The sequence below is a fragment of the Etheostoma cragini genome, chromosome 8 (genome assembly GCF_013103735.1).
Source record: "Etheostoma cragini isolate CJK2018 chromosome 8, CSU_Ecrag_1.0, whole genome shotgun sequence".
Classification (NCBI taxonomy): domain Eukaryota; kingdom Metazoa; phylum Chordata; class Actinopteri; order Perciformes; family Percidae; genus Etheostoma; species Etheostoma cragini.
In genome coordinates, this window is record NC_048414.1 from 12,589,210 (window position 1) to 12,601,265 (window position 12,056).

Below are 12,056 nucleotides of genomic sequence, written 5' to 3' on the forward strand. Positions count from 1 at the left end.
CGTGGTATGTTCTTCTGTGACTGGTGTGGTAGGTTTTTCTGTGACTGTTGCCGTTGAGGTAGGTTTTTCTGTGGCCAGTGTTGTGATAGGTTTTTCTGTCGCTGTTGTTGTGGTAGTTACTTCTGTGGCTGTTTTGGTAGATTTTTCTGAAGTTGTTGTTGTGGTATGTTTTTCTGTGGCGATTGTGGTTGGTTCCCCGGTGATTGTTGTTTTGGGTGACATTTTTGTCGTTGCTGAGGTGGTTGAGCTCGCCATGCAACATTTCACTCTTACTTCATAGTCATAACAAATAGGAGGTATTTGGTCTTTATTATGACAGATCAGTCCAATTGTTGAGTTGCAAGTTACTTTTTGATCAAGTTCGATCAAAGCTATATCCTTGTATTGTGTTGCTCTACATTCTATTTCCAGAGGTTTTATGCAAACTCTCAGATCTATATCAGTAATTTCTTCAATGGGTTCATAGTCTCCATCATCTTCAAAATGAGGGTAATGATTGTTTTTCCAATTTGACCACTTGCAATCAACAGGTATTGGAGTAGATTTTCCTGTGACTGTTGTTGTAGGTTTTTCTGTGACTGTTGTTTTTGGTGTACGTTCTCCTGTGACTGTTGTTGTGGTATGTTCTTCTGTGACTGTTGTGGTAGGTTTTTCTGTGGCTGTCGTAGTAGGTTTTCCCATCACTGTTATGGTAGATGTTTCAAAAACAAATACTGTTGTTGTTTGTGGTTTCTGGGTGGAAGTGCAAGGATTCATGATTCTGGTAATATTTCCATTTTCCCCACAGAAAGCTGTGATGCAGGTTCCATCTCCATCATTTGTGTCGTAGACTGTATCTCCATACTTGTAAATCTTTCCTCTATATAAACAGGTGCAAGCTGCAAAATGAATAATTATATAAGAATTATATATATTTTTATTGCTTTAGTAGATTCTTACTGTTGTTTTTTCATTCAATCTGTATGTATTGATTAATAACAGAAATGCATAGCCTGCTCACCTTGGATGTCATAGCTGCACTTAACCTTTGTTGAAGAGCAATAACTAAAGGCAAAGGAAAGAATAAAAGTTTAAAAAACGTGAACATATAGTGTACTGTGTTGGACTTGGGCATGGCATGGAACGCAGCATTGCACCAGTGAACGTATATTTTCCTTGGGCTAAGAGTGTAACTGGGAGTCCTCCCCCCAAAAAATGTTTTCTATTTGAATCCCATTTCCTACATTTCTATATAAGTTTAGGGACTATGATGACGCAAAATCTAGAAAATAATTAAGTTGTTGATTGTAAGGATACACTTTTTTCAGAAAAAGTAGTGCTAAACTGTATATACAGTATACAGAAGATGTCTTACTTTCTTTATCGTTTAAAATAGGAGCAGATCACATGGACTAACACATTTGAAAGTGTGTGGGACACAAACTAGATTTGGAGAAGTGGGTGGACACATCCCTCCTGTCCTAAGTGTAACACACTTTAGCCTTGGGGGGCTACTTGACTGCGCTTGTTTGGTATCTTGGTAACTTGCTTTGAAGCCAGTCAAAGGGGAAGTGCAATAGAAGGTGTGGCAAGAACTTTGTCACTTTATTTTACAATTGCACACTTATGTAAACCCTGTTAATTCATTTTTACGTTCTTAATCCAGCTGACATGTGGTCTTGCCAGCAAGAGAGATTAAACGTAACAGGTGATTCCTATCTAGCACCTTTCATCCATAATAGCTAGCCATATCTGCAGCCTGTGGAGTGATGTGCACTGTCAAGGGACAATAACACTCTGTTGTTCTACTAGTCTATTAGATTGTAACTAGATCTACTAGTTGTATTTTGTGTTCACGAAGCACCAGATTGTTGCAAAATAACCACAGAAACCTCTGTGCTAAAGCACACATTACAGTTATCCTATACTTAATTACTATATGGTTTATGTTGCAGTGTGAATCAACAGGGATGTTGCATATTGACACAGTTCACAAGGTTCCAATTTTAACTTCCTTTTCTCCTAACAACTTTCTCAGGACCGTCTGTTCCTACATTCCTGTATGGCCCTTGTGTCTCCCCCGTCATTGTTTTAGGAGTCTGACCAAACAACCAGCAGTATCTTTCCATTACAATACGGGCAAATGTGTGGCTGTGATGGCCAAAATTATGTGATGGAGATTTTTAACTGTTAACTTTATAGTGGTGTTCCCAGAAACAAAAGAGTGTTATTTTTAAAATCATAATTTATTTGTTGATGATGATGTTTAGGTTGCAATATGAAGGTTAAACACACAGTATGTAACTTCTGCCACTAGGTGTCTCTTAATTAAAACAATAAAAAAAGTGGGACTTAAATGACGCAGTGAAGTAGGATCATGGGAGTTGTTTTCATCTGACGTGATTCAGGCAGAAATAATGTTCACTGGACTACTGTGTTGAAAAATGGTAAGCAATTAATAAAAAATAAAAAAATGCTTTGTGGTTGAAAAAATGCTGTATGACTGTTACTGAGTATACTTGTCTCACATTGTATCATATACAATAACTCTCTTACGTATCACCTCATGTATCATCATGTGTTTCCCTGGCAGTTAAAGCATCTAGAGGGGTTAAATGTTACATGACGCCATTGACAGGCAACAAAAAGTAAAGATTATTCTGGGTACAACATTGTTGGACAAATTTGTGATAATGTCAGCACACAACTTCAGGGGTGTCTGGCCACGAATTTACCAACAATTCAGTCTGCACACCTCTGACACAGTGGGGAAGGCACACATATCTGATCTGTGGTGCTAGATAAATATGTACTGTATAAAGGACAGTTTTTCAGCAATTAAATAGTTTTCACTTTATAATATATGTAAACCACTTCAGGTTTTGTAAAAACAATATAAAGGTTATTATTAACTTTTACACCAACTGAAGCATTAATAAGATGTAAAGTGACCTACCAGTTTTGACAATTTTCTATTGGAGGCATGACCACACCTTCCTTATAATGCTTCCTTTCGTTATCATAGCAGCCACATTCCTCCAGTGACACACACTTCATGGTATCTTCTTCCAAATAAGAGCGTTCAGATGGGCAACTTGGATAGCAGCCTTAAAAAGTTAAATGTTACTGTAAGTTGCAGAAAAAGCACAGGTACAGACAGAAAGCGAAATGTGCGTAGTAAAAGTGAATGAAAAGTCAACAACACAACAGTAAGCACAATGGTCTTTACTAGAAACATGCATGGTCAACTCTCCAAATCTAACATTTAAAATACATACACTGTTACAGTAATTTCATTGGTACCTTCTAATGCCGGAATGTGATTGTAGCACTCTCCTGAGGGATTCCGGCATGTCTTCATGCATTTTTTCCCACAAGGCTCATAGTGCCATTCACACTTTCCATCAGGGTTGTAAAAATCACAGAACAGAGCTAATAACAGAAAAGAAAGGACAATTGACAATGTACAAGACCAGATCACTTAATCATGTATAAAATATTGATAGTAAACTACAAGTCAGACTTTATTTGTTTAAAGTCTATTCAATAAATGACAAAGGGGATGCTGACAGATGGTGATCACGATCATACCATGTGTTTTTCTGGTTATCTCCTCACAGAATAAAACAAATAACACACTCACGACATATCGTGGGAGTTCTCCATTTCACGCAAGCTCCGGCCTCATTACAGGCTGCTGCGTAGGCTGCTACAGCTGAGCAGAAACACTCACAATCTCCTCCTGTGTTGCAGGAACATGTGTCTGTCACACAGGCATCATAATAGTTTTTTGGATCCACCTTTTTGAAGGAAACCATTTTTATGGTAAGTCGAGGCTTAATTATATGATGTTATTGAAAGAATATTATAGAAAGTCATTGAGAGAGAGTGAGATGGGTTTGTTTACTTACCTTTGAGTGGCAACTAGCAAATACTTTGCTGTTAATAATGCTACAGTGTTTCAGTGCCCATGCCTGCCTGTATGAGTACAGCATGCAGGGATTTTTTAGTGTTTTTGCATCAGGGCAGGTAGGTGACACTTTCCAGCTGTTTCCAAACTCAAGGGCTTCAACCACAACTTCTTTGTTTCTCGTGGTAAAATCATTCTTTATGTTTCCATCATAATTCCCACATAGACCACAGACTTTCCCCTGGAATATAATGAGATCTAGGTAATTCATGAATTGTCAACCTTGTCCACATGTATCTGAACACTTGTCTACAGTATCTCCTCACCCACCTTGAATGTGGACTTGAGTTGGATCATGAGTGTTGTTTTCTTATTCCAAATGAGAACAAGACCATTCTTTGCCTCAATGACGAGATATATGCCCATAGTGTGGACTTGAAATGGTATGTCCACCCCTTCACTTTGCTTGATAACTCTGACATTTTCCTCTGAAAGAACAATTTCATGGTTCTGAAAGGAAACAAAAAATGCTCATTTGTAAAACTGCAATGTTATTTTCAGCATTAAAAAAATAATTTTGAGTGCATTTAATATTGTTACGTACCCCTAAGTAGAGCTTGATAGCAGTTGAGCAAATGCTTTCAGTTGTTCCACATGGGATGCTCTCAGTCAGGACCCTAAAGGTGCCATTCATATTGTCCCCACAGTAATCCTGCAAGATATTGATGTCAGTACTACAAGACTGATTTTTGACAAATCATGAAAATTAAATAAAAGTCTCTGCAATACCTTAGCAAAGACATATCCACAGTCTCCATTAAAAGAGAATTTCTTATCATCAAAAGTGATGTAATGTCCTTCTCCATAAATGGTACAAGTTCCATCACATTCACGAAGTGTACAGTCCCATTTTCTCCTTTTGCAAGTGCTATGATTTAAAAAAATTAAATGAAGGCAAGTTATATATAAAAATTAAAAAAAACATAACTGTGAAATGACAGAGCTCTGCCTTGGTGTGGAAATAATTAAATGGCTCACCAGGTATTGCAGTCCACAGTGACAGTCTGTCCAGAATTATAGTATTCTCCATTATATGTGCAGGGACAGTTCTCCTCTGTAATACATCCTCCTTTACCATCAGACAGCAGGCCAGCAGGACATACACAGCCTGACATACACTGTGTAGTGATCTACAGTATACAATGTAAAAGCAATGTATTTAACATGGCATCCTCTTGCTTTAGAAAACATGTGTAGAATAATAAACAACAGTCATGAAACAGTGTCTCAATCTTACACATTCCGTGTCCAGTGTCTGGCAGCTTTTTTGGCACTCGGATCCTGTGTCACCTGGCTTTGCACTTGAGCAGTTGAAGAAAACCATTGGCTCGGTGCATGCTGATGACAATTATAGTGTGTTAAAAAGGAAACTACTGTATGCTTTCTGTTGCTCATGCTGTGCTTTGCTATATAAGGAATACTATGATGAGCTACAATAAGAGCTTTGTACTTACATTCACTTATTTGGCTTCCTGTACATCTTAGTTCTCCATTTTGACAGGAGCTGAAATGCATAGAAAGACAAGTGTAATTCTAGCTGGTTGTTGCTGTTTGCAGGGGAGCTGATGGTTATTTCAGCACATACTGAACAAAAAGCAGTGTACAGTACACATGCATGGTCTCTGATCTATCCAACATACAAACAGATAATCACATTCACATCACATTTCCCATACCTCTGTTAAGCTGTTAAATTGTGGGGCATTTTAGCTTCCATTTCTGCAATTAGCAGTGGGGACCCTCAAGAGGCCGCTATAATGCGCAAGGCAATCTACTTTTGGAAAACCGCACTTTAAAAATAATTAAAAAAAACACTGTGCCACATAAATTCTGCTTAAAAGTTGACCCACACACGGGACCCACTAATGATAATTTCGTTCAGTTAAAAATAAATGCTCTAGGTGAGCATTGAAGGCCTGGGTGTTCATTGACAATGAACCACAATATTCCCAGTTTGCATCCTGCTGGAGACTGCTGTTGCATGTCATTCACTCTCCCTCACCCTTCTTGCTATTGTCAGGTGACTAATACAAGTATAAGATAACCAAAACTAATTATTATATATATTGTTCTGCTTTAATTTGACTGGAAATATTGAAATCCTCACCAGGTTTGTCCGTGGATGCTGATGACCTGCCCCGGGTGTACTAGTGTGTCTCCCACATGGCAGGAGCATTGTGAGGCTGACACACATTCACCCTTCTCATTCAGGTAAGTTCCTTCAGCACAGCCACAGCCATCAAGCGGGGTAAATTCAACCGCACACGTTAAGTCTGACTGACTAAGAGAGCGGCAGGTTCGACCACAGCTTGTCATTTGGTAGCCATATACAAAAGTAGATGGACAGCCGGTCGTGTATTTCTCTTTTGAAAAGAAATAGGTTTCATAGGTGTTTAAATATTGTAAACAAACACAGACTTTATTTATTTTAAATTTAACAGTTTGGATTTAACTTACCACATATGGTGTTTCTCCATCCATTAAGTAAGACACCTTCAGCAGCACAAGCATGGACATAGGAATACATGGCAGCACACATGCACTCCTCACTGTTATCACAGGCACAGGTGTCATAAATACAAGACTGTGGAGAGAAGCAGCAACAAGCTACATGAACAATTGAAATGTTAAATTGTTAAATAAGCTAAATGACACAAATACAAATACACATACATTAGAATGTATACAAAAATAAATTACTGCTTACATCTTGATAGCGTTTTGGGTTTATTACAGAATGGCACTTAGCAAACATCCCTTTAGGGTCCGACAGCAAGGCACACCAGTGTTTGGCATATTTCTCTACAAAAACAAAACAACATGTTTATCGGTAACAAATTGTGAAGATAGATTTTAAAATGCGGAGTACGATGTCTGTGACCTACCATTGTCTACGCTCAAAAGGCAGGGGTCCCCAAGTATGTTTGTCACATCGGAGCAGCTTGTCCTGGTCTTCCATGTGTTGACAAATGTCCCGGCCGTTCCTTCAGTTAATCCATTTGTGGTTCGGAAGTCATCAGCTTGCACATCATTAAAATCTCCACAAATACCTGAATAAAGATATTGATACTCAATAATTTATAAAAATAATCACTGCAAAAGGTGGATACTTTACACTTTAATCAAAAGAAGTAAACACACACCAGTGAGTTGTCCTTTATTGGAAACACTGGCTTTGATGTAGATCTGCATAATGGGTGAAAGCTGAATCTCGAGATCAAGCCCATAGTTGGTGTGGATAACAATAAAGAATGTAGATGGTTTGAAGATTGTTATGTCATCTGCGGGGAAGGAAAACATTTTCACATTAAATAGAGAGACTGTTTTAATTTGAGCAAACTAAAAAAAATGTGATTTCATTATAAAATTAAAAACAACAAAAACAACAACAACTACTCACCCATGAAAAGAGGCAGCTGAGTGGTCAGTTTATTATACAAAACTTGTCCGCTGGCTTCTACTACAATCATCTGCAGTAGGAAAAATGACAACATGCTAAAAACTTCAGGGTAAATCTAAACCTTTCCAAATTCTAGTAAATGGAGAGAATCCTATAAATAATCTTTTTTTACTTTATTATGGGTAACCACAATATATTGTAATTTTACCATGTGTTTAGGCAGTAGTAGGGTGACTGCAGTCAGGCAAGTTGATTTATCAGATCTTTTGCATTTGGCCAGGTCACCAAGGATACTGAAAGTCCCATTTGTTTCCTAAAGTCGAGAAGATAAAAAAATGCATGTAAATTACAAACGTTTTGCTAATTACAAGTTTTGTATTTTTGTCTGTGAAGTAAATAATTAACTAATTGAAGTTTGAATGCCTTACCTTGGAGAGAACATAAGTGCAGTCTCCATGGAAAGTATAAGTTTTACCATCATAGGTGGAGATGTGGGAGCCACCCAGCACAGAGCAGACACCAGGACAGTCAATATCTTTGCAGTGCCACTGACCCTGGGTACATGTACTGTCAACAGAGTTCAGTCAGTTCAACTAGACAGATCAATGTCATTATTAACATTATGTTGAAAATAGGAAGTTATTACCAGTTTCGACATGCCCTTGAGTATGATTCCCCTGGCTTGTATGGCTTGCCATGGTGTAAGCAGGAGCATGTGTCTACAGCTACACACCCACTTTGTGTAATGTCGTCAAAGACAGTCCCTTTGGAGGAACAGAATTACATGATTATTTTGGTCTGTAAAGTAAACTGCTATTAACATGCAAACCCCATTACTAATTATGTGCATTAATTAACAGAACATACACACTATTTGTATCATTTTAACACATGTTAAAGAGACGTCAAAGCTAACAACAGTTCTTAGATACGGTCTTGAGTATCTCCACATATCTCGACATATCTCCATCCAAAATCAAAACCAAGCTGCATTTGATCCAAGCAACTCATTTAGATGTCATTATTCATGGCATGATAACGTTTACCATTTATTTGCAGTACATTAGGCTACACCATTGTATACATTCACCTAACTGATCACAGCAAAGGCTACATCCAATGTAGCATTTCAACTAGAATAGTGTTAAGAGGACAAGGACAAATGTAATGAATGTGATAACCTCACTTTATTAACATGACGCAATTGATTAAGTATTTGTAGGCATACACAGGAGATACCAAAACACAGGTGCTAACCGGCCAGGAAATCTATGACTTCTGTTTTTACCATAACTCTCAAGTCAAGAGCACAAATTAAGTAATTGGAGAGCGTTGATTAATCAAATGTGTGAACTGAGACAACGGTAAACCCTTTGACATCTGCTGGACTACAAACCTGATCTGTGCTGGTTTAAAATCAAGAAAAACTTACCATTTGGACAGAAGCATCCATCTACGCAGTGATCCTCACACACTTGGCTTCTCTTTTGATTGCTGCAGGTGTCAGTACAAGGACTACTGCATTCCTTATGCTCCATGTTGAAAGGGCATGTTTTTGCTATTTACCACACAAAAAAGTACAACTTTGAAACAGTGATTCGCACATAAATACAGTTAAAACATCAAACATGTTTTGATTGTAGTTCTTACCACACAGTTGTGCTGTCCTCCATTGCTGTGGTTTTCCACCTGCATGAGCGCACTGACGGGAGTATTCTGATATAGTTGAACACAAGCATGAAGTACTGTTTTTACAGCGGCACAGGTCCTTCACACAGGCTCCGATAAAGGAGTCAGTAGCAACCAGGTTTTGACAGCTGAGCAATGCCGGTCCTGACAGCAGGTTTGCACATAAGTCTTTGTGTGGGTCAGCAAATCCATTTTCACCTACTTCACTAGCACAGTTCTGTGTGGCTGGTGAGGAGATTTCTTCACACTCTTCAGTTGGACCATTCACCTTCCAGGCCTCCCCATAATATTCAAGAGTTACAGACCCCCCTGTTTCTAGGGGTGAAATGGTTTTAGGAAATGTGAAGACTGATTTTGTGCAGACTGTTTTTAGCTTTATTGTTTAGTATTTACCTGTTTGGATGAACTCATCATAAACCTGTATTCCGTTAAAGTCACCGCACAGGCCACATGTCTGATTCTTGAATTTTTCATCCAGCTCAACCTTAGAACCAGGTGAAAATGAATGATAAGCAGAAATTAAGAAATCTCTACAGTTAATGTTATGCAAATGCTTACCTTTGTTTTAACTTGGTTCATCTTTATGTTACAAATGATCTAATCTATTTTGTAAAACTAAACATAGTGTATATATTTTCAGGGCTCACTGTCTTTGTTTATCTATAAGTTATCGAAATAATAAAACAAATCAATATCAGATAGTATGTATACATAAGTGCAATGGACAGCACATAATGAATAGACATACCCATAGGGCGTCTTTTTCATTCCACATGATGACCAAACCCAGCTTTGCCTGGATTTTCACATGGGAGACAGTTCTTTCTATTGAAATGCCAATCTGGCTGAATGGTATAGTGACACTGGAATGGGGCAAAAAACAAGAACATCAACTCTACTGCAACCAGTATTTAGAGCCGGTAATGAAAAGTCACATTGTCAAAACAGACTCACAGTTTATCATTGACTTTGATGGAAGTGTTGGCTAATTCCACAGAGACCCCCTCCAGTTTCATGGTGACCTTCTCAATTGTGGTGACCCCATTCATCTCCTGCCGTTTTAACTGGATGTTGAAACTGTCATAACTTCCCTTACACTGGGATGCAAAGAGGTGGTTGCAAGTGGAGGGAAGCTGGAAGAAATCACTATCGAAAGTCTTGAAATGATAGTTGCCCCATGTACTGCAGATCTGGTTGTTGTGAGCAAGTCTCGTTTCTAGCAACAAAAAAAACATCAATTATACTTTAGTTCAAATTCAACAAGATTTTGTGTATGATATCTTCCATCATTTTTTACCTGTAATTACTGGCATTTTGGTCACCATCTGAACTGTAGCTGAATAAAGAAAAACACATGTAATAATGTCAAATATAAGTAGACTTTATATTTGAAATATCATCTATGTGCATGAAAAAACAACACCATTCATCCAACACTTTAGGTAGAATTTATCAGATTTTATTCCCAGGATAGGGTGCGTCATACTGAGTAGACAGTGCTGGACAATAAGGTTGGATTTGACAGATACAGCTCCTTTGTGTGCCACTGAGTGTACATACCAGTGCTGGCTGCAGATAGCGGAAGGTAGAGAGTGAGCCATGGTATCACCCATTCAAGTAGCATCCTGGCTGTTCTCATGATCCTTGAGTAGTCCCTGTCCTGACAGGGATGGTTGAGACCTGATCCCACACTACCAATGTCATGTAATATAAATCATTGGGTATTTGCAGTTAGGGTGGGGTAAATGATGTTGGGTGTCATCCACTGTGCATTTTGTTGACAAAACCTCCCCTGCCATGCTTTAGAAAGCACAAAGCACAAAGATTCTCAAAGAAGACACTCTTTTATGTTTTCTTTGCATACTGTTAGTCAAACAGAACAGCTTGCTCTGACACTATTGTTGACATAATATTTAATTAAAAACTTATAAGGTGAACTAAGGGTGTTCATGGATATGCAATTTTGTGCGTGTAGAGGGTCTTTCTGAAAATGTTTCTGAGGTTCTCTGTCCTTACAGGCTGCCTACCTTAGATTCTCATTTTTGGGCTCTGTCTGATTTAAAAGCATGTGAAGTTTTCCAACACACTACCTTGTTCAATCCGACTTAGCAACGTGTATTTTAGTTTGTTTGCAGAATGATACTGAAAGTCATGCCAGTATGTATAAGAAAACAATTATCCTCCCTGAATCAACACAATAATTAACATCCTGTTTTAGAAAAACTGACCTTCCTCCTCATGTAAATGTCCACCTGAGGGAGTGGTCCCAAAGCAGTGCACGGGAACGGAAAGCTTGTATCATGTGGAGGTTCTAACTGTTTTTGTTGTCACTACTTAACATTCCTCATGGGAAAACTACGCACCATAGCTTTAGCAATTTCTAGCTAAACATGCTTTCATGGGAGACAGGCTATATGACCAACCACTCAGCGGGAGTGATTAATAACCTCCAAACATTGAATGCAATATTTGAACATCCTTATAGTGGACTCATGTCTGTGGGTGGGGGGTGGTGAGTGTGCAAGGAGATACAATGTGCACACTATGTTTACCTAGATATTCAATTTGTTGCTCGATGTGTTGCTACAACCTTTGTGTGTAGTGTGTAAGGCGTAAAAGAAAAACACAATAAAGATGTTGCACATTTAATGACGGTGTGCTCAATCTCACAACACTGTAGATTAAGCTTCAGCCTGCAGATATTTTTGTTTTTTCCTGGCTCAGAATGGGCCTTTGGAGACAAAGCGGGGGGAGCATCAGAGACTTTATCTCCTGGATTCTGATACATTTTCAGGCACAAAAGTATGGTGAAAATGTCTTGATTTATATCAACAAAAACACAGATCACAAACAAACTTATGAGTGAAATTTGATACTGATTCGGAAAAATAAATAGATCTCTTTCTGGCAATCATTCTACTCTCTCTAATACTGTCAATGACCGAGCCATTCAGGATAACCTACGGCAGACATCTGATCCTAACCCTTACCCTAACCCAGACTACTTCAGCTCGGCCT

At 38.4% G+C, this 12,056-nt stretch overlaps 1 protein-coding gene across 1 annotated transcript in view; it reads right to left on the reverse strand.

The window, feature by feature from the left end:
• LOC117949062 (mucin-2-like) overlaps window positions 1-10,708 on the reverse strand; it is a 23,340-nt gene extending 12,632 nt beyond the window's left edge. The window contains exons 1-28 of the mRNA XM_034879076.1: window positions 10,599-10,708; window positions 10,336-10,374; window positions 9,993-10,254; window positions 9,787-9,901; window positions 9,432-9,522; window positions 9,000-9,353; window positions 8,782-8,907; window positions 7,996-8,113; window positions 7,778-7,916; window positions 7,558-7,662; window positions 7,350-7,419; window positions 7,093-7,230; window positions 6,835-6,999; window positions 6,657-6,751; window positions 6,407-6,533; window positions 6,057-6,312; window positions 5,404-5,453; window positions 5,187-5,287; window positions 4,928-5,079; window positions 4,679-4,817; window positions 4,494-4,601; window positions 4,220-4,399; window positions 3,891-4,130; window positions 3,623-3,779; window positions 3,283-3,411; window positions 2,936-3,086; window positions 1,001-1,044; window positions 8-878 (exon numbers count right to left, since the gene is read on the reverse strand). Coding sequence (XP_034734967.1) covers window positions 8-878; window positions 1,001-1,044; window positions 2,936-3,086; window positions 3,283-3,411; window positions 3,623-3,779; window positions 3,891-4,130; window positions 4,220-4,399; window positions 4,494-4,601; window positions 4,679-4,817; window positions 4,928-5,079; window positions 5,187-5,287; window positions 5,404-5,453; window positions 6,057-6,312; window positions 6,407-6,533; window positions 6,657-6,751; window positions 6,835-6,999; window positions 7,093-7,230; window positions 7,350-7,419; window positions 7,558-7,662; window positions 7,778-7,916; window positions 7,996-8,113; window positions 8,782-8,907; window positions 9,000-9,353; window positions 9,432-9,522; window positions 9,787-9,901; window positions 9,993-10,254; window positions 10,336-10,374; window positions 10,599-10,677 — 4,601 coding nt within the window. The 5' untranslated portion in view covers window positions 10,678-10,708. The remainder of the gene's footprint in view (window positions 1-7; window positions 879-1,000; window positions 1,045-2,935; window positions 3,087-3,282; window positions 3,412-3,622; window positions 3,780-3,890; window positions 4,131-4,219; window positions 4,400-4,493; window positions 4,602-4,678; window positions 4,818-4,927; window positions 5,080-5,186; window positions 5,288-5,403; window positions 5,454-6,056; window positions 6,313-6,406; window positions 6,534-6,656; window positions 6,752-6,834; window positions 7,000-7,092; window positions 7,231-7,349; window positions 7,420-7,557; window positions 7,663-7,777; window positions 7,917-7,995; window positions 8,114-8,781; window positions 8,908-8,999; window positions 9,354-9,431; window positions 9,523-9,786; window positions 9,902-9,992; window positions 10,255-10,335; window positions 10,375-10,598) is intronic.
• Window positions 10,709-12,056: the final 1,348 nt, after the last annotated feature.